The following is a 23175-nucleotide window of genomic DNA, read 5'->3' as shown; positions in this document are numbered from 1 at the left end:
TATATAATAATATTAATATTTTTTACTCTTTTGTTTTGCAAAAACATTATTCTTTATATTTAAGCTGTTGAGATTTTGTATCAATTGGACACTAAAGCGGTACAGGGATGTACAGTACTAAAGAAGTCGTTAAAACTGACAGGGCTGTAGCTTAATACCACTGAGCCGAAACAAATCCGTCTCAAAAGTAGCAGACCTTTAAATCTACAAGTGCTGTATTTATATCCTACGGCACTGAGCCAGAAACGAGACAATATTTGTATTCTTCACTCTGCACGATGTCTGCTATTCAGTATGCAACGGAATGCCATCAAGTGTGGGCTGGTGAAATGTATCCGGGCATCCATATTTATGTGAATATTGACACGGGAGGACGGCCAGAGACATTTCATTGAAGCTGATCTCCACAGACATCGGACACGGAGATGATCCCATTAGCGCTGGCTGCAGCGGCACATGCTCAGTTATGCTTGTTGAAGGGGATCTCTGTAGGCTGTGCGTGAACACTGAGGTCATCGCCTGCGCCGAGGAAAAAATACTCAGCCTCCATTTTGAGTAGTACTAAATAGAGGAAAGCGTAGTTTTGAGCCGCCGCCGCAGCAGAAAACAAACTGTAAACACTAGCGAAACAGCCTCTGCCATGGACGACTTGTTCAGTCCGCGAAGGTTTGTCGTTTCTTTTTATTACACATAGTTGCATTCGCTCGCGCAAGCGCTTTTTCACATCCCGAAATACTTTTGCATTCTAGTGCAAATCGAGATGATTTTGAACTTGACAGCTCGTCTCGCTCGGCCACACACACGCAAAGGCCAGCCAGGAGCCTGACGAGATAAAATTGGGCAGATGTATCGACAGTTTAATATGTAATGCGCTTTTAACGTGTTGCATTTGGTCTGTTCGCCAGCTTTGCAAATATTTGTTAATAATCGTTTTCTGTGCATTAGCGTAAACGTTTCATTTTGCGATAAATGTCGGGATAAGGAACGGAATTTGTGCATATCAAACTGTAAATGTCTTAAAGTACTTAGATTTGCATTGTAATGTATTCAGCACACTGCTTTTGAGTGATTTATGTGTAAATTTATGAACTGGACGTCCAAGCCCCCGTTTATATAACCTTTGGAGGGAACGGAATACTCGGGCGTTGATTGGCTGGTTACGCTAACTGGGCGGGTTTTGGATCGTTTTTCGCGACTGGTAATAGGCTGATCACGTTTTATGATTAACATTGAAAGGAGGCGATTTAAAAGGGTGGAAAACAGTGACATGAAACAGGTCGCGTGACAGGGGCCTGAAGTTTCACATACCTTCAGAAAGTGTATTTGTAAAATGCGCTGTTCTGGAAAACTTGGCTGTCAGTGTAAACTTCAGTCATGGATTTTAGTGAATTTACACTTTGGAATGTTGTATGTTTCGGCTAATATCTAATATTTTATTTTTAGGCAGCTGAACAGCACACAAGGAGAAATTCGAGTTGGACCAAGTCACCAGGTTGGTAAAACCATTTTAAAAAGTTTTTCCACAACATCAGTGTTAAAAGATATAGCATGCCGTTTTTAAAGTCATAGTACCTTTGCTTTTTTTTATATTGTCAAAGTTGTACAATAAATATCACGCTCAAACGTATACAGGCAAAACTTCCTGAATTGCAACCTCCACCTGCTCTGGGAACAGAGTCTGTCACCGATAATGAGGAGTTGGTTTGGGCACCTGGGGTCAATGACTGCGACCTCCTCATGTACCTCCGGGCTGCCAGGTAATGGCTGTTCAGCTGGGTGTCACTTCCTATTCACTTTGTACATTGTCGTTTTAATGGCTTTGAGTTGAAGGTGTATTTGGATGATTCAACATAACATTTTGTATTTTTGCTGAATAAACAGGAGCATGGCTGCTTTTGCGGGGATGTGTGATGGAGGTTCGACGGAGGATGGCTGTCTTGCAGCTTCAAGGGATGATACCACGTTGAACGCTTTAAATACGGTATGTGGTTTCACTAAGTTTAAGTGCCACAGAGGACCACGCAAAAATGATCGTCAGGTTAACTGCACATCGTCAAGCTGTTATCTAAAATAGTTTTTTTTTTTTGTTAACAGCTCCATGAAAGTCAATATGATGCAGCTAAAGCTCTGCAGTGCCTGGTGAAGAAACCAGTTCCAAAGCTGATTGAGAAATGCTGGTCAGAGGACGAAGTGGTGAGAAAGTCATTCAGAGTTGTTGAACATTTACGCATTTGGCAGACGCTTTTATCCAAAGCGACTTGCAGTGCATTTCAAGGTATACATTTTATTTATCAGCATGTGTGTTCCCTGGGTTCGAACCCATGACCTTTTGCACTGCTTTCTAAGTATTAGATTAGATGCATAAAAGTTTGATTTTAATTCTTGACCTGACCTTTCTCAGTCAATATATTAAATATATCACAGTTATATTTACATTATAAGGGATGATATTATGTAGTAAATTACTAATAACCACTTCTGGTAGACTGGGTCACATATGTGAAAATAAAAATTCTCATAATCTCCTGTATGTTCAATTCTAGAAACGGTTTATCAGAGGCCTCCGACAGTACGGCAAAAACTTCTTTAGAATACGCAAGGAGCTTCTACCTAGTAAGAAAACGGTAAGAAAAAGGAGCCATTTTTAATCTAATAACAAATGTGTGTCAATTTTATGATAAAAAAAATGTGTTTGGACACTCAGGGTGAGCTCATCACGTTCTATTACTACTGGAAGAAAACTCCCGAAGCCGTGGGTTCACGACCACAGCGGCAACAAAGGAGGCAACCAGCTTCTCGCAAAGTGAAAACGCGCAACGCAACAGCTGTTGCCAATACGACGTCACGCACCTCCTCCAGTAAGTTTGCCATATGTCTACTAATTTCCTGCTAGCTGTCTTTACATACATGATGGTTTATGAAAAATGACAATTTTGATTGACAAAACAACGCAATGTTGAGTGAGTGAGTGATTGATTGATTAATTCACAACAGTAAATAAACCTACTGTGTTAACATGTAATTTGTGATGAACTGTTTCCTCACTTAATGTAACTGACAGTTGGGTGTCGATGTACATAAATGTTCAATCCAACATCTTAGCAAGCGAACAGATGGTTTATTAACTATATAAAAAATTATAATATTATGTTATTCCCGGACATGGCTTATCCAAATCCTAGAATAAAATGCATGTTGAGCTGCCTTACCTTAAAAACACCTTGTACTGAAATATCAGTGCCAATGATTTCGAGATGCACACAAGCATTGGTGGCCGGTGACTTCTCTCACGTGGGACTCAAGGATATTTTAAGAAATGTTTGTTACAAAACCGATTAGAAGCCCCATTTAATTCCATAGTATTCTTTCTACCTACTACCTATGGAAGTCAATGGGACCTCTGATCGGTTTGGTTACAAACATTCCTCAAAATATCTTCCTTTGTATTCATCAGAACAAAGATATGTATACAGGTTTTTATCAGCATGAGAATAAGTAAATGAGGAGAGAATTTAAATGTTTGGGTGAACTACCCCTTTAATACTATGGATTTTCTTGGATGTTTAGGTGTCCTACAGATTTGGGGTATAAGGTGGTTTACAATTGTGGTGTACCACCTAAAAAACTCAGAGAACCATTAATAAATATTAAAAGAATTAATGACACATTTTGTCATGTTTTGTTGACTGTGCGTTTTTGTCCATCTACAGTGGAACTCAGTTCAGCCAGTGAAGATGACCTGGACAGTGAGGATAGTGAGCAGGGGGCCAAAGGTCAAGCCTGCAGTCACTGCTTAACCACTAGTAAGTTTATCTCACCTCTTTATCAGTGCTGTATAGACGGTTTCAGCAGTAACAACATAAACAAGCCGCTGTCGCGGTCCGCACGTAACTTCCGGTAAACTCCGCTAATAATAAATAACAACAAAGTTCTTTAAACATAGTTTATTTATATAACAAGCAAACAAAACAACACATAGATTACATAGGAAACCAAAACATTTGTTATTTTCGACGAGTTTAGCAACTAGTCAGACCATTAAAAAAACGAAACCGGAAGTAAGGTTCGGATCCAGACGTGTATCACGTGCGTCCGATGAAACCGTCTATATTAGGCTATACACTGTAATGTGAGTCCTGTATGGACTGAGCTGTAATTGCTTTAATCTGTATTTCATAATTTCTTGTCTTGTTCATTATAATGTATCTTTAGTTACTAGTCCCCCTCCATGGTTTTCTGCTACTTATGTAGGTTTACAAAACCATCATGTTTCCAACCCCCCCCTCACACACACTGGTTGCTTATATACTCATATATTTTGTGTTTGTTGGTTCCATTGTGGCTCACACGAATGTTTCTTTCAGACTCTAAGGATTGGCAGTATGGTGGCAGAGATAACGTCTTGCTGTGCTCCAGTTGCCACTCGCACTTCAGTAAACATAGACGCCTGCCGCCCGTTCCCAAACCAGCTGATCCACCCTACCTTTTCAAACCCGTCAAAGAGGAGGAAGAGGGGCTCGGCGTCAGACATGGGATGAAGACCAGACGAAGCCGTGTGCCGCCACATGTATGCCCTTATTGTGCTTGCTTTATCATCGCCTGTGCTCATCTGTGTGTAGAGTAGTATACTTTCATTTAGTCTTCCTGTGTCTATACATGTAGATGTCATCTCTTCGGAGTGGACGCAACAGGTCAGCCGGAAGCACCGACAGGGGCGCATCTCCAAATCTTGAGGATGTACGCTCGAATGGTCCTTCGCCCAGAACCAGCTCAACTGCTATGGCAACCAGGGCATCCAGCTCTGATAGCAAGAACGGAGTTGCCGGAAAGACTAACAAGGTGCTTAATTAAACTAACCTAGTCATGTTTTAAGACCACTTTGTTGTGCATAATATTGAATTTATCCTCTTTGTAATTTTTCATCAGAAGATCAAAGTGGAGGTTTCTATAGTAAAGGGTGTGAAGAGACAGCGAGAGTCAACTGCTCCTGATGCTGATGAGCCAGATAGAAAAAATCTAAAACGACCCAAGAGTCAGGTCAGTGCTTGTATTTACTATACTTCATACTTGTGCTGTGTTCACACCAGCCGCGGTAGGGGCATCACTTGCGCTTGATTTCAATGTAAAGTCAATGTGAAGACGCGTTGATGCATGTCTGGAGGTCTCACGGCGCGAATAAGGCATTTAGCGTGGCACGGTAGACGCGATTCCGCCTCATTCGCGCGTCTAGTTTGTGCGAATTGCGCGAATTGAGCATTGCCGCGGCAAACGCGCAAGTAGAAAAATTTGAATTTTGCCGGAAAAACGCGCCGCGTTAACCAATCAGGAGCTTGCTCTAGTAGTGACGTGATTACAGAAAGCGAGCGGAGTCGCAGAAGCCCCTCCTATGACTCAAATTCCCGCGTGAATGTCTCGATGACGCGAGTAAACTCAAAATGTTCAAGCGATAAACTAGACCGGTAGACGCGATTTTGACGCCTCAAACACCACTGGTGTGAACCCACGGTTACAGTTTGGGATTTACCAATAATCACATCCCTAACTTTATAGGCCGGTTTCCAAGACAGGGTTTAAATTAATGCAGGACTACGCCTTTGTTATATTAAGACAATACAAAAACAATACAGGTGTGCATCTTGAGATGGCACTGATATATGTTAAGATATGTCAGTACAGGTGTTTTTAAATTAAGGAAGCTCAAATAGGCATAGGAACTAGATTAGTATGAGCCCTGTCTGGGAATCCGCCCTATATGTTTAACTTTTGTGTGAAATTTGTCACACATAACCTGTTTCACCATCCTGGTCTGCCAGCAATGTGACTAAATGTTTGTTGCTAATAGGCTAATAGTTTACTGCTTGTGTGCAAAAAATTAAATGCATGGTTTCTGGATAAAGCCTATTTCAGAGTCTGATCTATGCCATAGTAGTCAAATCATATCAACAAAGATTTTAAAGCAGTGTTTCTCCAAACCAGGAGGGACCCGATTCTCCATCGGAAGGCGAGGGTGAAGGCGAGAGCTCAGATAGCCGAAGCGCCAACGACGATGGCAGCAGCGACACTAAAGACATCGATCAGGACAACCGCAGCTCTTCGCCCAGCCTGGCCAGTCCTCTGCAGGCCAACGAGAGCGACTCAGACTCTCCAGCTCCGCCCTCGGCACCTGTACCAGCCCCAGCAACCCAACCCCAGCAGCCTGATGCCACAGCCACATCACACACCCCCTCTGAAACACCACCCTCACCTCAGCCCTCTCTACCACCATCTTCATCCGCACCATCACCTGGAGCATCTCTTGCCACCCCAAAGCCAACATCTGTTGATGTTTCCCAGGAGGTTCCATCACCAAGCACTTTCAGGACCGGTCCCAGGGTACCCGAACCTCCCATCTCTTATTCGACCTCCTCGTCTCAGCAGGCGCAGTGCCCAGTGCAGGCCCAACCTTTCCCTGGGCCACCCCATTATCAGCACCATCCAGGCCAACTGCCGAATCCATCAGCTGGAACAAATCAGCCACTAGGATTTACTTCCAGGCCTTTACACATAGAGAGTCCTCTTCCTCCCGTTCCACCTACAGCGGCTTCTCAAGTCAAACCCCCTCCGACCACACCAATTCCACCTTCTCACAAGCAACCCCCTCACCTTACCGCTCCTCCAGCCCACTTCCTGCAGATCCACCCCAATTTGCCTCCACCTCCTGCCCTGAAACCTCTTGCTTCTCTGCCCTCACAACACTTGCCGTGCTCCCAGCCTCCTCCGCTGCACGTAATTCCTCAGAATAACCTTTCTCAGCCTTCCGTTCTGACTCAGACACAGAACCAGCAGGTCAAAGGTCACCCCAGTGGCGCTCCATCAGCTGCAGCCAGTTCTCACCCTCCGCTCACCCAAAATCGTCCTGGCCCTGAGTCAACCGCTCCATTCTCTCTTTATCCTCCTTCGGTTCCTGTCCCAGCCCATCAGCCCTCTGCGGCCTCCTCAACGAGCACTCCTGTTGGACAACCCCATATCAAAGAGGAGCCAATCGATGAGGAGGAGGAGTGTGAAAGCCCGCCTCCCCCTCGCAGGAGTCCCTCACCAGAGCCGACAGTCGTTGACATACCCAGCCATGCAAGTCAGTCAGCAAGGTGAGAATTGAATTTTTTTTATGTTTTCCTAACATCTTAAGTGTTCAGTTTTTGAGTGGTTTTATAATCTCTTTGTCAATTCCAGATTCATCAAACGCCTTAACCGAGGCTACAACTCCTGTGCTCGCACAGACCTGTACTTTACTCCCCTGGCCACCTCAAAACTGGCCAAAAAACGAGAGGAAGCTGCCGAAAGATCCAGGAGAGAGGCAGAATTAAGTGCTCGCCAGGGATGTGAGCGAGAAAGAGAGAGGGAACGAGAGAGGGAGAGAGAGAGAGAAAGAGAACGAGAAAGGGAGAGAGACTCTGATAAAGCCTCAGTAAGTTTTGGTGTTTACTTTGAGTTTTTGGTCAGTTTCAAGTACAAACCCTGAAATAATAATTATGGGCATTTATGTACAGTACTGGTCTAAATAGGAGATTTTTCTAAGGGCTAATTAACTAAACTAGGCAGATATTTGTTTAACTAGTCAGTTCCCAAACAGTGTTGTTGTATTTAATATTCTTTGTTTTCTGATTTTTGTAGCGTGCTTCTAGCTCATCTCATGATAGTCGTATGAGTGATCACCTGCTAGCTGCCCATATGCAGCCAGGCCGGCCTTCGTTTGAGCCGCCTCCCCCTACGACCGTGGCCGCCGTCCCACCGTATCTTGGCCCAGACACACCTGCCCTCCGCACACTCAGCGAGTACGCCCGCCCTCACGTCATGTCACCCAGCAATCGCAACCATCCTTTCTTCATGCCCATCGGGCCAGGTGAGCACCTGCTAGCCTACCACATGCCAGGTCTTTACGCAGTAGACCCCGCCCTCCGTGAGCGAGAGCTTCGCGAGCTAAGAGAGAGAGAGATCCGAGAAAGAATGAAGCCTGGATTTGAGGTCAAGCCGCCAGAGATGGAGAACCCACTGCATCCATCCACTAATCCTATGGAGCATTTTGCCCGTCACGGTGCCCTGCCTCTGCCTCACATGGCTGGACCTCACCCATTCCATCAGTTCCACCCGGCCATGGAGCGCAACGTAGCTGCACCCCCTCGGCCAGAGATCAGCTACGCAGAGCGTCTGACGGCTGAACGGCTCCATGCCGAAAGAATGGCTTCTGTCGCTGCCGGCGACCCTGTTGCACGGCTACAGCTGCTCAATGTTACACCGCACCATCACCAACACTCGCACATACACTCCCATCTTCATCTGCACCAGCAGGATCCTCTCAACCAAGGTGAGAACTGAATTTTCTTCAAATTAGTTGTGCATTTGTCATACAGTGATGGGAAAAATGACATTTTTACAGTAAATCTTTGCTTCTGTCTCTCTTCAGGCTCAGGGCCTCATCCTCTGGACCCATTGGCCGCTGGCCCCCCTCTGGCACGATTCCCTTACCCGCCTGGTGCCATTCCCAACCCTCTACTCAGTGAGTTACCCCACGAGCACGAAATGCTGCGCCACCCTCTGTTTGGTGAGTCAGCAAATGGACTCCCCTGTTACACCATCATTCATTATACCTATATTGTCGATAACCATGATATATGAAGAGTTTGGTTCCAAAATGCAAAAAATCCATTTTGATTAATTTGGCTAAAAATGTGTTTTCTATAACAAGAAAGTGACTAGATGAAAACTACTATTTTCTGTTATAAACTTCCACATAACAATTTTAGGTTATAATAAAATTAAACATTTAAATTCATAATTTGATTTTCAAAGATTTATTATAAAAACTAATAATTTTTCCCGCAAAATACAATAAATCCAAGGTTTTTTTTCAAAATGCTATAAATCTATTGAATCAATATATAAATGTGCATAAATCTTTGTCATGTTATATTCATTTAGTTTATTAGTGATATACACTGATTAAAAAAATCAACATTAATGGCATTAATCAAAACACTTACTTTGTCATATTAAGATTACTGTCATTGTTGCTGTCATCCTTGGGACGTCGTCGCTGAACTTTTTTTGACAGCGATCAGTTGTAAAATGTTTTGATCCTGCTCGATTTTCGTTAACTTCACGTAAAATAATGGAAAGTTTTTCATAAGATCCCCTGGGGTCAATGTGTTAGCATGACAGAAGCTTGATACTGTCGTGTGAGAACAAGAACAGCTGTCATTTTTTCCTTCATCCGAGTGCCTCTAAATTATTAGATTTTGATGACTTACGTTTCTTTCCCGCCTCAAAAAGTTTATCAATGCCATCAAAAGTATTAATTTGTTGTTTGTTTGTTTGTTTGTTTATCATGAAGTACAAAGTAGATGAGGAAAACTAGAATTCTGTGTGTATTCAAAGCGCCACCTTTAATGTTTACAATGCGTGGAATGGTGCGCTGTGATCTGCTGAGCGGATTTATTGCATTCTGCAGAGAAGGAGGACTGGCGTTTGTCACGGTTTTGAAAAAAATGGAGAAAAGATGACAGAATAACACGGCAGATATCAGATTTTGCATAAAATTAAGAATTTACTTTTTAATACTGACCAGCAGGGTTCTAAATTAACACCCGCCAACCCGCCAAATGCGGGTTAAAATTAATTTTGGCGGGTGTTCATAAAAACTTACTAGCCAGTTTGGCCGGTGATACATGAGGCATTGCATGCATGATACATAATGCTCTGTTCTCGGACATTTATTCCTCTGGCAGTACTTCCTACATTTCCCATGAACACTGTACCGTAATGCTACGTGATGATGTTTCATACACCCATTGGCTGCGCGCAGTTTGCAGTGAAACCAGCGCGAGAAACCATGGAAATGAACGGAGCGCATCCACAAGAACGCACAAGGAAGGCGGCACATGCCATAGTCTAAATCTGTTGTGCCCCGGTGTAAATCTCAAGTTACGATTTTAACAATTAACTAGTGTATTCCTTTACAAAGATAATAGCGGCAAAAACGGATCTATATGCGCTTGTAAAAGCGAATAAGCGATGCAGCAGGCGCACTGATGCATACACGCACAAAGCCATGTCGGCGAGTCATTGCGTTTATCCACGCACAACCGCATTCAACGTCACGCGATTATGTTAGCTTATAAAAACATGACGAAACTAAAGTAAGTTTCTAAATTATAATGTTAATCTTATTTTGACTCGATTACTATTGGCTTCTGTGGACGTCAGAAATGTTTTTTTGCAAAGCAGGGAAAGGGAAGCAGAAAGGAAAGATGATGAGACTAAGGGAGGTAAGAGAAAACTACATCCTCACACCCTGTCAGGTCTCAAACATTAGAGGAAAACATTTCAGGAGAACCTCTTGTCAAGTCTATAGAATTGCATTGTTGCTGAGAAAATCAACACATGTATGAAATTAATATTTAGTTTACTAATGTTTAACTAGGACATACATAAACAGTTAGCAGTAACTATGACTGAGATTATTTTAGTATAGCAGTCATAAAATGACTGGTTTCTTAAAATATTGTACAAATATTCTTGTAAAAATAAGTTATTAATCATTGCTATCATTGTATAATGTTGAAAATATGCATGTATACGTGAAAGAAAAAAACGAAACAAACAATTTGTGGTGGGAACAAATAATTTTAAAGTTGAGGCAGTAGGGCTAAAGGACCATGAGAGTGCCCAAAGTCATCAGAGAGTCTAAAGTTAATTAAAACTGCCAAGACAGGTCGTATTGAAGAGAGCCTTGCTTGGAGAAGACTCACTTTATTATAGCACTATTCGGACGGGATTAGTTTTCCAAACGACGTTTGAGTTTCAGCGTGTCCCCCAGGACGTCTGTGATTTTATGTACCGATTCGGACGGGATTAAAATGATGCAGGCTATTCCAGAGATGGGAGTATCTGTTTCATGCATTTGGGCGTTGCAGTAGCACGTGCTCTGGATACGCGTGTTTGTAATGTTTAATATTTTGCTTTAAATGCAAAATCATGACAGAACATGTCATTTATTAATTTAATTTTAACAAATCAAAATAAAATATACAAATCCTACTAAAGTAACATTAGCCTACGTGTTTTATATAACTGTCTGCTTATAACAAACACAAAATAATGAAGAAATAATGATTAATACAATTTAATATCTTTATTAATTAACATTACCATTCCGGAGTTGAACAACTTTGAACGGAGTTTCTTATAATGTTAATGATATATCAGTGTTTAGTCTTAACAGTGTATGATATTCAGCTCGTCTTGATTTAATTACTTTATTTTGCCGAATGCGAAAAAACATTAATATCTGAATGAATGGGACTCAGGAAATACAATATACGCGCATTAGTAAGACCTTACGGCAGATCAAGTTGGCCAAAACACGAAATGAACCGCGTTTTCAAAAGATATTGCGGGCAAACACAGACATTTGCATCCGGACGGGATTAAATTTCTCAGAGGACCTCTGAGTTCGGCGAAAAACAGTAGGTAAATTGCTCTGGAATTTTTACGGAGGTCGTCAGAGAAAAACACAGACATGGCCGATTCGGACGGGATTAAAAACACAGAGGACCTCTGAGAAGCACGATTTTCTCAGAGGTCCCCCTGTAAAACTAATCCCGTCCGAATAGGGCTAATGTTAATAAAATTATCAAATGCATTCATAATTTCTCTTTTTCACCGGAAAAAATTTGGCTAGTGGAAATGCTGATTGGCTGGTAACTTTAGAAAGTTACCAGCCACATTGGCTGGTGATCAAAAAAGTTAATTTAGAACCCTGCTGACCAGATACAGTACTGATTTTGGCAAACTCTTCATATATAGTATATACACACACACAGTATATATGTATGTATGTATAGATCACTAAAGTGGGTTGTTTTCTGTTTGTTTTACAGGAGCATCGTTTCCTAGAGACTTACCTGGACCCTTGGGTCCCATGTCAGCTGCGCATCAGCTGCAGGCAATGCAGGCGCAGTCAGCAGAGCTGCAGCGGCTGGCTTTAGAACAGCAGTGGCTACATGGGCATGCACACTTACATAGTGCTCCTCTCCCGAGCCAAGAAGACTATTACAGGTGAGGGCCTTTACCTTTTGTTTTAAAGTGAAAGTAAATACCTGTTTACAAAGGAAAGTCTTACAATCTAATTATGAGAGGCATCAATGTTTGATTTCATTCATTGATTTTACAACTTTGACATGACCTTACTCAGTCAATTTTTTTAACATATCAAGGATAAATTTTCACAGAATGTTCTTCATTATGTTATGATGAATTAATCCATTTTTTATTGTAGCTTGTCAGATGCTAGATAGTTTGATCATCCTGTGATAATTATGCTGTGCAATGTGTTTTATAGTAAAAATAATCTCAGTCACAATAGACATCACAGTAAAATGTATGCATTGCTGGCTTTAACACTTGGCTGGCTTTACATTCTTCTGTTGTGTCTTCAACAGTCGTCTGAAGAAAGAGGGAGACAAGCAGTCCTGAAATGAATGACTCGTACACTGTGGACTACAGAGGGAAGTCTGTGTTCAGGGTATCAGGCTTTTTTTTCAGGAAACCCTTCATGGGTTTAATTCTTCTTTGGCACTTATAAAACTTTTAAAAACTTTTTAATGTGCTTTATGAAATAACTAGCCTTTCAGAGCACAATGATTTTGCTTTCCTTGCATGAACACTACTTAGAAATCGTTTCTGTCCGAAATGAACATCCCACGTAATGTCGTTACTGTGCCGAGAGCATGGCACTGTAGATTTAATAAGTATTTGAAAAGTGCTGTCCAATATCCAGAGTTTTATCACAATTTAGTTAAAAAGTTTATTGAAACGTTCGTTTCGAGATTGTACATATTTATATGTTTAAAATAATATATTAACTGTTGAATTTAAAAGTTGCAATGATAGATTTGGATACGAAAAACTTCAGATGACCTGTGTGCAAAAGTGCATGATTTCCATACTGTATCCTACCCTCATCAAAATGAAACTTCAAAATACCTTACAGTTTTTCATTATTTGTTTTAGTAATTCATCCCGAGTATTACCATGTTGACTATTGCTGATCTGTCCTCTCTGAATACGATATACAGTAGAGATTGTGTAACCCTGCAGACAAGTTGCTTTACTGCCATGCTAGAAGATCGATATTGTCGTAAGAAAACATCGCTACTTGGAACCTTGTGTTCCTAAACCATCAGGTGTTCCCATATTGAAGGAGGACATTATAGTAAATATTTTTCTGCAACACCAAAAGACTTCCAAGGGTACCAGTTGTCGGATAATTTAAGCAATAAATGCAAACATGGCACTACCATTTTTATTTGAAATAACATCTGTACTTAGACCACTTAAACAATCTGCTGCTGAATAATGTTGAAAAGGTTAAATGGTCATAGTAAAATTTTAATTATTCTAAAGATGACACAGAGAAAGACTTTTTGCAATAGAAAGGTTTTTGCAATACAGATGTATTGTTGTGCACTAATATTAATTGTTAAAATAACAATATAAACCATGAAACGGGGTGCCACTGTTTTTATGTGTTCAAAAGGACACAAATGTTAGCTGTCAACACCATTATAAACTTTCCAAATCTGCCAAAAAGTCATTATTTTTTTTTCAGATAAACACTAAATATTTGTACTTGCTTTTTATTAACGCATATGGATTTTTTTTAATGAGAAATCTGTTCTCATTTTAGTATCCATGTCTGTATGTATACTTATCTTTACTTGCACAGTGTTGTCATCTGCAATTACTCCTATAGTTAAAGACTTTTGATGAATTATCATGATTACAAACCACTTCATTCATTCATTAAGTACAATATATCTATGAATTAACATGTCAGACTGACCGTCTTCAACTCTTTATTTTCATATCTTTATATATATTTTTTTCTGGGTATGTTATTTATTTTATGCACACTTGTTCTTATTACACTACTTCCCTTGAAGGGATAGTTTACCCAAAATGGTTGTTTCAGCTCGTATGGCTTAATGTCTTTCACACAATGCAGATTTAAGGCAAAATTGGATGCAATAGTCACCATTCACATTAATATTGTAAAAGACATGCAGTGAAAAGTGACTCAAGCTGTCTGTCCCTAATAATCTTTTTCAAATGTGACCATGGACCACACAACCAGTCATAAGGGTCGATTTTTTTTTTTTAAATTGAGATTTATACATCATCTGAACTCTGAATAAATACGCTTTCCATTGATGTATGGTTTGTTAGGATAGGACAATATTTGGCATTTGAAAATATGGGATATGAGGGTGCAAAAAAAATATTGAGACAAATAAAAGTTATGATAAACTTTAATTTAAAATTTGATATATTTACTGTAGGAAATAAAAAAAAAATATATATTTTATGGAACATGATCTTTACATAATATCCTAATGATTTTAGGCATAAATACTATATATTTTTTGCTTTTGCTACAAATATACCCATATAAAGAGTGGTCCAGGGTCACAAATAAAGACAAAATGTTATTTTGGGGTGAACTGTCCCTTTAACAACCAGTGTGTGATAGAAATATTTCACATATGGCAGTCACACTTCTGGCACTTTCTGATACCTCCTTAACTTCCAGCTGTAATTTATGTGCAAATAATTCTTTATAAAATGTGCTAAAATCAGTTTTTTGACTTGGAAACTAGATGATTGTTAAGCTTTGGCAGCATGTTGATTTTAAAAGATTTTATTTGATTTTCATTAAAAATGTTCTTTTATATGAACACCACAAATTCCTTTACTTTTGATTGTAATTACTGCAAAATACATAAATATGTACTGAATATAACTGACGCAGAATCTACCAGTTGTCACATCTGGTCCATAACCTAATATCTAAAGCAATACATGTCTTCTAGCAAGTGTTTGTATGGAAAATGATGTTTCCCTTTGTATTCTTTAACAAAATTGTCCTTTGATAAGTTATTTATTGATTGAACATAAATATATATTAGACTGTTAGGAAATACCACCTAATATGTGTATTTACTAAAGAGTGTTTGGTGTGAATTTGTGCAAAATTAACCCTTTTCTGTACACTGGCCCCTTGTGAGAAAGCTCTAATAGTAAATTCTTATGGTTCATCCTCTTCGTTTACGTATCGCCGTAAGTACTGGATGGCAGATATCGCGCTCACGTTCGCCAGAAGAGCTGAGAATAAATAGTATGGAAAAAGCATCATGTTAATTTTGTGTGCTCATATATTATCCGAATAAATTGCCTAATTTAATATGTAACAGACTGGTCATTGTGTCTTACCTGCTTTCCACATGTCTGTAGATTGTGGGTTGATTGATTTTAACACCCAAGATGCAAAAGCAATGCAAACAAGGCACATGTCTGCTTGCTTTATAGAAAACCGAAAGCGATCTATACCTGCAAGGAAAAGTTTCCATAAGTTAGTCTTGTTACCATTTTCGATCTCCAGAAAACTAGCACATAAGAAGACTTGTGTACCTGGTCCTGAGAAAGTAGACCCTGCATACATCTGCTTTTCCGTCAGATGTCCAAGAGCCTGGTTTTCCAGGACACTTATAGAAGTTAAAGATGAATTTGATGTTGTTCCAATATTCCAATTTTCTTGAAAGACTTCGCCATCCATTGGAATTTTTGGAGAAACCCAAGAGGTGGCCATCCTGAACCAGATCCTTTCCATGAAAGAAAACCTGATTCGTCTCAAGGAAAGGTTTCTCCAAGGATTTCTTCGGTCAGTGATAAAGAACAGGTTTTGTGATCCAGAAGAGTTACAATGAGCTACAATTGGCGTACTTTCGTTTTTGCTGTTTGACTGTATCATTTCTTTCACCACTGAACGAGAAGAAGAAGAATATATGGGAACAATGTTTTTCTCAAGTTCTGTTGTACTTTGAACTGAAGGAAAGAAAAAATTCCCAACTTCAAAGTCTGTAAAGAAGTCCTCGTACATCTCCGGCACAGACAGGTGTTGCGAAAACGGAAATGAAACTGTAACGTGTCTGTTTGGGGTTCTTGTCCGGAATTGTTCTGAATCCGTGTCATTCAAGATTTCAAACATGGACAGCATGCACTGATCGTCTAGAACATCTGACATTGATAAAACCGGTGAAGGTGTGGATCTCCTGATGTCACAGTGGTCCAACAGATGGCAACTTAAATCATGATCAGTTGTAAGAAACGTATCCCGGATCTGTGATTGTGCTTCCGAAAACAGATGACCTTCAGGATACAGTCTCACAATCTCATTCGATGGCCAAATTTGGTCGTCTTGGAGGAAGCTTTTTGCACAAGTAGGCTCAAGAACTCTTTGGGTTTTGCTTTCACGGGGCTCAGGGCTGTGGTTTGTACTTCCGTGAAGTTGTTGAAAATCTTCATCGTAATCAGAAAAGGTTGAGAACTCGCAGCTTGACCGATCTGGTTTACAGTCATCCAGATGTGTAAAATAGTCTGAATCCGCTGCGTCCTCTACCAGGACGATATCTTCTATGCTATCATCTTTAAAATCCACGATCCCCTCATGAACTTCAACGGTGTCCAAAAAGTTAAGTTGCTCTGGAATAATGCTTTCTTTTAGTGGAGACATGTTATTAGCTATTCGAAGATCCAATATATCACTTATTGTCAATTTTTCCATTTCATCCCAAAAGGAAGAAATGGCAAATATGGGTCGAGTTGGACCTAAATCTTCATCTGGGGTCTTAGCTCTGGTATTGGAGGTTTGTATGCATAGTGTGTCTTGGGAAGAAGATGATTCTTTTTCATTTTTGGACTGTTTGAATAATTCTTGTTGTCCTGTACCTTCACTATTTAAAGGGTCAGTTGGTGTAGAGGCACCCAAAATAAATCTGGGACTTCCCTCTCCTCTGTTATTAACAAATTGGACAAAATTGTGAGGTGTATGTTCAATTTCTTCTTGAATATTGCATGAGTTGGATAAATAATTTTCCTTATTTAGACATGTATTGGATAGTAAGGCGTCAGAACCGCTTTTGGGAGGTCGCGGAAATTTTTCCGGCATTATTCGTCGCTCTGAAAATTCTTTTATTTTCTCTGCATTGTTATTTAAGGCAGAAAGGCTATCGCGTCCTCCACTCTGCTGACTCCCATTTTTAGAGTTTTTTTTTCTTCTTTTTTTTTGGCCTGACGTGCCAACCTTTTCTCTCAGACGGACCGGACTGTCGTTCACAGTGACAAACCAGCGTTCTTTCTCTTGTCTCAGCACTGGTGAACTGTCTGTCACTTTGGTTACTGCATTTTCTGATCCATTTTCATCTTGACTACATAGTGAGGACGTTGCTTTATTCTCTCCTTGATTCTCACCATTTCCATTATCTGTAACCAAGTTTAATGGCTCAGTGTTGCTAATTTCTTCATAACTGTTGTCCAGGCAAAAACATTCAGACGTGGTTTCCTGGTCTTTCAATCTAGCATCACAGATCTGTCCAGCAAAGTCGTTTTTAGGGCTGGAACATTCGGTCAATTCAGAATTTTGAGATGTATGTATAGCTGCGGCCTGTTTTTCTTCTGCATGAGGGCTGATTTGAGGAGGAGTCGAAGACACGTAGATAGAGATTTTATCATCATCAACATCACTGAGACCAGATTCATCCAAGGATGCGAGTTTAGCCTGCTGAACTGAGCATTCCTCGCTTTCTGTATAGAAATAATCCCAATCCTGCTCTGCTATCAGCACACTGTGGTCAAAGTCATCCATTGCAGGCTTTATTCTAACATCTGGAATAAAGAAAACATCCTATAGGAAATCCTATAGCTTTAAACATGAGACCCACAAAATAATCCAGTATGTTGGCCTCTTGTATTTGGCTATTACATTTTGCATTGCTATATGTTTGGTTAAAATGACCTAGTTTAGTAGATCGTGGTTTATAACAGTTATTAAGAAGCAATCTTATCTTATCTGTATTATCTTTACCAACATTCCAGAGCTTAATTTAGCCTAACCGCACAACACTACAGTATCTTTCTCTACTGTTACAGCTGACGTCTCTTTGTTTCTTCATACTATTATGAAAAACAATAGGGCAGTTTCCCGGAGACGGATTAGATTAATCTAGGCCTTGGTTATAAGACATTTAAGTAGTTTTTACAAACACACCTTACAAAAAACAATACTGGTTTGCATCTTGAGACAAAACAATGGCAGTGATATGTTAAGATATGTCGGTACAAGATGTTTTTAAATTAAGGCAGCTCAAACATGCATTTTAGTCTAAGACTGGGATAAGACCTCTTTGGTAAACCCCCCTTAAAGGCGGGATACATGATTTTTGAAAAACTATTTGGAAAAGGGAGTTGGGCCGAGAACCAAAACACACTTGTAGCTAATCAGCATGTCCACTAACCGCCATCGTTGACTGGGTTGCGTATGTGCAGGGCGAGTCTATCAAAAGAAGGTCCAGATTCTGTTGGGGTAGGGGCGTGTTTGTTTAGGTCAGTGGTGATCAACCCTGTTCCTGGAGATCTACTGTCCTGCAGAGTTAGCTCCATACCCAATCAAACACACCTGATCCTGGCAATCAAGCATTTCAGGGCTACCTAAAAAGTCAGATGTGTTGAAGCCGGATTGGAACTAAAATATGCAGGAGGGTAGATCTCCAGGAACCAATATGTCTTTTTTGGGTGTGTTCTTTTAAATGCAAATGAGCTGATCTCTGCATGAAATGGTAGTGCTGTGGTTGGATAGTGCAGATTAAGGGGTGGTAAATTTAAATTACCTACTTTTTCACATGCATGCAGAGAATGGTTTACCAAAACTAAGTTACTGGGTTGTTCTTTTTTACATTTTCTAGGTTGATAGAAGCACTGGAGACCCACTTATAGCACTTAAACATGGAAAATTCCGATTTTCATGATATGTTCCCTTTAATTGACCTAATATAAATAAGGCTAGTCCTGGATTAACCTAAACCCTGTCCGGAAAACCGCCCCAAAATGTTATATTTTAATATTAAGGACTACACTATGAATTAATTTACCATAGAATTAGACGTAATACAATACACATGTACAAAGTAGCTCATATAGCTCAGCTGTTAGAGCTTTGCTTTAGCAACGCAAAGGTCATTCGTTCCATCTCCATGGAACACAGACACTGATAAGAAAATTTACAGCTTGAATGCACTGTACGTCACTTTGAATAAAAGCGTCTGCCCAATTCATAAATTGAATCATATCATGCATTTCATCATATTATTATATTAATAGCTCTTTTAGTTCTGTGCAGGGTTAAGGACGGCTAAATTATTTATGGTACACTACTAGTACACAGAGAACAGGCCAAAGAAAAACTAATTTGCACACAAAACTTCATAAACAAAACTTGCCACAGACCTCTAACTCTATAGATTCGGCATGTATAGGCAGTTTTTTGACAACATCTCTCCTTATCTAGATCTCTCTTACCTTTAGCTGTTATTTACGCTTGTAAACAGTTCAGTGTTAATCCAGCACTGGCATGGCACCATCTACTGACTAGAGTCCCACTGCCCTTGCAGGAGGACCCTCAGTGCAGGTCTGTTATAAATAGAACCTTGTATCTGATCACATGTTAGGGTGCGTATGTGCTTACATTTTCAGAAGGGTGTCCTGTTTCACATATATAAATAAAGTTTCTCTAGGGAGACGGTACAATTGTGTACCTGCAGCTATTCAGTGAAGGGTTAAACAACTGATGCTGGTAAAGTGTGCTTAAGGAAAAACTCAGGATCAAGCTTTACTTATAGGGCCTACTGTAGTAAACATAAGACAAAATGCAAGGTGTTAATGTAAAAACATACTGTAAAAGCATTTTCATGTTAACAATAAAATAAATCTTTTAAAGTAAATTTCTTATAAAAATTCTTGAAGCTGGGGGTGTAATAATCCAGCTTTTTCAGTTTTGGAATAAAGCATTGCTACAGTATATATATATATATATATATATATATCTTATTAGCAAATATTAATTCATAAAATTATAAAAAAATTTAAGTAAATAAAAATTGAAAACATGAGACTTTGAAACAGTATTCATTTATCACAAATTACAAAATATTTACTTAAAAGTGTTTTGCCTATTTTAAACATACAAAAATAATTTACAGTGAAGTGTGGAAAGTATGTGTCAATTAAAGGCGGGGTGCATGATTTTTGAAAAAAAACAAAAACTTTGGAAAAGTGGCTACACACTTGTAGCCAATCAGCATTAAGGGGCGTGTCTACTAATCGGTTGCGTATGTGTGGGGAAGGTCTTTTCAAAAAAAGGTCCTGATTCTATTGGGTTTGTTTATGTTATTTCAAATGTCAAAATTGGCTTTCAGAGATCATGCATGCCACCTTTAAAACCAAATACAACAAATATTCAGTGATCAATATTTTGTATACATGTAATACTTGTCAAATTGAGAAAGCTGTGTGTTTTTAACAAAATATCAAGCTGTTGTGTTTTAGCCTCTTCTGCTATCGACCTTCATTTCACAGAGTCAATCTTATCAAGTGTTTTGCTTCCACTCAAATAAATGCTTCTGGTTTGCGTGAAAGATAACCTTAGTCTCTTTCACAACATTAATTTGTGCCCTATAAACCCACTGAAGGCTTTGTGACAATAAGCGTTTCTGGAGTCCCTGCTTCTTCCTTGACACATTTAGACACAAACAGACACTGTAGAGGCCACATTATGATGAAGAGTAGTACAAGCATTATTATAATAAAGAGTATGAGTCTCTTCCTGTTCCCGTAAAACCCCAAGAATCTCAACAGCCTGCGCCCACAACCCTCAGTTCGCTCCTCACTGCTCTCGCTCTCCTCTTGTTTGTTCCCTGCGATGTTAATACAGATACAGTCAGATATTGTTGTGTTCGAGTAGCACAGTTTCTGTCCATCCAGGAAAACTTTTTCCACTTGTTGCTGGTCGCTCGGAAGTTGACCCAAAACTTCCTGACTGGTGACCAGACCTGGGGCACCATGCTCTGGTACAGTTGTTGGGCGTCGACAAAGAGGGCAGGTGATCTGGGTGACATTCTGCTCCGGTGCAATAGCCACAAAACGTGCCATGCACTCTAGGCAGAAGGTGTGAGTACAATCAAGAAGCTTTGGAGTCTTGAAAGTGTTGTCGTATGCACAAAAGCAGATCGAACATTCTGGTAAGTCACTCCAGTCGTGGCTTGTAATGATATTATTGGATGGCACTGCATTTTGTTTGTGTTGTATTGTTCCAAAATGTGTTACTGTTGACCATTCAGAGTCTTGCATCCTGGTGGTTGGCAGAACACCTGAAATGCACAATAAATGCTTTAGTCATTCCCTGATATGATCATTGCTTGAAAATATATGTGACCCTATGTTCAATGTATACCAATTATGATTTATTGTTTTCTACATAAAATGACCCTGCCTTATGTAAAGAGCATTGTGTAGACGCACGGCAAATGCCCTCCAATAGAGAGCGAAGCGCGCGTAGTGCGGTACTTATACTTTAAGTAAAAATTTAAGGTAAATAAACTTTTAAAAATTACTTCAGTTGGTAGCCCCTTCAAAACTTAAGCTTTTTATAATGAGAAAATTTAATTATGCACTTTTTAAAAAAACATGCAAATTTTCCAGCTTCCCTAGAGTTAAACATTTGATTTTTACGGTTTTGAAATCCATTCAGCCGATCTTCGGGTCTGGCGGTACCACTTTTAGCATAGCTTAGCATAATCCATTGAATCTGATTAGACCATTAGCATCGCACTCAAAAATAACCAAAGAGCGTCGTTATTTTTCCTATTTAAAACTTGACTCTTCTGTAGTTACATCGTGTAGCCTACTAAGGCCGACGGAAAATTTAAAGTTGCTATTTTCTAGGCAGATATGTCTAGGAACTATACTCTCATTTCGGCGTAATAATCAAGGACTTTGCTGCCGTACCATGGCTTCAGCAGGTGCAATGATATTACGCAGTGCCCGAAAATAGTCCACGGCTATTGAAAGTTTCCAAGGGGACTTTTCAGTAAATAATATGCTACTGTAATTTCTACAGAAATTTTTAGTTTCACTTTTTACGGTGTAGTAGCAAACCTGCTTTTATTGGAATTTCATTAAATTTCATTCAGAAAATGTTTAATGATCTCTAATTTTTAAGTCACTTTGGATAAAATATTCTGCTAAATAAATAAATGCACTGTGGCTTTTATTACATTATTACATCTGCTTTAAATTTCTTTTTTAAAGTCATTTCAATTTATTTATCTTGACTAGAGATGAGTTATTATTACTACAGAAAAATTGTTATAACTTGAAAAAAGTCAACTTCAATACATTTAAGTTGTAGAAACTAATCTCTTGTCAACATTATAAATAATAGTAAGTTGACATGACTTGTAAATCTGAGTTGATTCAACAAAAAAATATAAGGCATGCAAAGATTTTTTACAGTGTAGCAACACTTCCTTAAATATTGTATAAACAACAAATTGCTTAAATGGTTTAAAATAGTTTACATCAAACATTCATTAACATACAAATCCTAGTTAGAGCAAATATTACCTTAAAAGAGGAGGTGAATATTTTTCTTCTTTTCAAGATCTTCTGAAACATCTGATCCTATAAAAATAGAATTCAGCAATTTTCCACACCTGTCTCAGTCGTCCGGCTCTAAAAAGTCTCAATATATTTCTGAACGGTCTCAAGTTGATTAAAACAATAATAATGACCTTCTTCTTTTATCTATATGATCCTCAGTCATCCTGCGCACAAAACTGACACACTTACGACTGTAAATTTAGGAGCAGCAGGTGGGACGATGAAGAGAGGGAAGTAGGAAGCAATTTTTCCACTAGGATTAGGTTACAGTACTGTGCAGTCATTGTAGACGTATAACGTAATGATGACAAAGCATTTTAAGTGACTAAGGTTTGAACACTGAATAAATTTAGAATATTAAAGTTTCACCATCTGTAAACTTAGAGACAATTTCTTAATACATTGGATTATGTTAAGTAATGGTATAACTGAATATTATTTGCTATGTTAATAATGATTTATGATCTGAATAATATTTGTGTTTACAAAGCACAGTTAAAAATTCTTATGTGTGTGTGTGTACTGTACGTATTGTTTATAGTGCCTGCATTTGGGCAAAAGAGACTTTTAGGAGATTGTTTGGGTCAAATA

At 39.3% G+C, this 23175-nt stretch overlaps 3 protein-coding genes across 3 annotated transcripts; 1 reads left to right on the top strand and 2 right to left on the bottom strand.

The window, feature by feature from the left end:
* The first annotated feature begins 182 nt into the window (after positions 1-182).
* Positions 183-15277, top strand: rereb (arginine-glutamic acid dipeptide (RE) repeats b). Its single transcript, XM_065264916.2, has 17 exons — positions 183-666; positions 1444-1492; positions 1633-1757; positions 1882-1981; positions 2095-2193; positions 2544-2624; positions 2705-2858; positions 3711-3803; positions 4365-4567; positions 4663-4839; positions 4927-5037; positions 5977-7124; positions 7210-7444; positions 7651-8341; positions 8441-8578; positions 11916-12093; positions 12477-15277. Exons 1-17 carry the CDS (start codon positions 641-643, stop codon positions 12508-12510), a joined length of 3642 nt encoding a protein of 1213 aa, XP_065120988.1. The 5' UTR covers positions 183-640; the 3' UTR covers positions 12511-15277.
* Positions 14717-19725, bottom strand: perm1b (PPARGC1 and ESRR induced regulator, muscle 1b). The gene is made up of 4 exons (XM_065264693.2): positions 19447-19725; positions 15505-17757; positions 15307-15423; positions 14717-15198 (listed from the first exon to the last, which is right to left on the bottom strand). The coding sequence occupies exons 2-4, from the start codon at positions 17735-17737 to the stop codon at positions 15122-15124; spliced, it is 2427 nt and encodes an 808-aa protein (XP_065120765.1). The 5' UTR covers positions 17738-17757; positions 19447-19725; the 3' UTR covers positions 14717-15121.
* Positions 19726-20076: 351 nt separating this feature from the next.
* Positions 20077-22982, bottom strand: LOC135746140 (RING finger protein 223). Its single transcript, XM_065264662.2, has 3 exons — positions 22716-22982; positions 22549-22605; positions 20077-21293 (listed from the first exon to the last, which is right to left on the bottom strand). Exon 3 carries the CDS (start codon positions 21271-21273, stop codon positions 20599-20601), a length of 675 nt encoding a protein of 224 aa, XP_065120734.1. The 5' UTR covers positions 21274-21293; positions 22549-22605; positions 22716-22982; the 3' UTR covers positions 20077-20598.
* Between the last annotated feature and the right edge of the window lie 193 nt (positions 22983-23175).

Source organism: Paramisgurnus dabryanus, chromosome 7 (genome assembly GCF_030506205.2).
Source record: "Paramisgurnus dabryanus chromosome 7, PD_genome_1.1, whole genome shotgun sequence".
In the NCBI taxonomy this organism is placed as follows: Eukaryota; Metazoa; Chordata; class Actinopteri; order Cypriniformes; family Cobitidae; genus Paramisgurnus; species Paramisgurnus dabryanus.
The sequence above is the reverse complement of the archived record's forward strand: the minus strand, read 5'-3'. Positions and strand labels throughout refer to the sequence as shown.

Excerpts from the sequence above, each read along its gene's own strand:
- rereb (XM_065264916.2), top strand. The coding sequence starts at position 641 with ATGGACGACTTGTTCAGTCCGCGAAG. Across the intron at positions 2,194-2,543 it reads GCTGGTCAGAGGACGAAGTG|AAACGGTTTATCAGAGGCCT; the intron begins GTGAGAAAGTCA and ends GTTCAATTCTAG. Across the intron at positions 2,625-2,704 it reads TTCTACCTAGTAAGAAAACG|GGTGAGCTCATCACGTTCTA; the intron begins GTAAGAAAAAGG and ends TTGGACACTCAG.
- perm1b (XM_065264693.2), bottom strand. The coding sequence starts at position 17,737 with ATGGATGACTTTGACCACAGTGTGCTGATAGCAGAGCAGGATTGGGAT. Across the intron at positions 15,424-15,504 it reads GTCTACTTTCTCAGGACCAG|GTATAGATCGCTTTCGGTTT; the intron begins GTACACAAGTCT and ends TTTTCCTTGCAG. Across the intron at positions 15,199-15,306 it reads TACAGACATGTGGAAAGCAG|CTCTTCTGGCGAACGTGAGC; the intron begins GTAAGACACAAT and ends ATTTATTCTCAG.
- LOC135746140 (XM_065264662.2), bottom strand. The coding sequence starts at position 21,273 with ATGCAAGACTCTGAATGGTCAACAGTAACACATTTTGGAACAATACAA.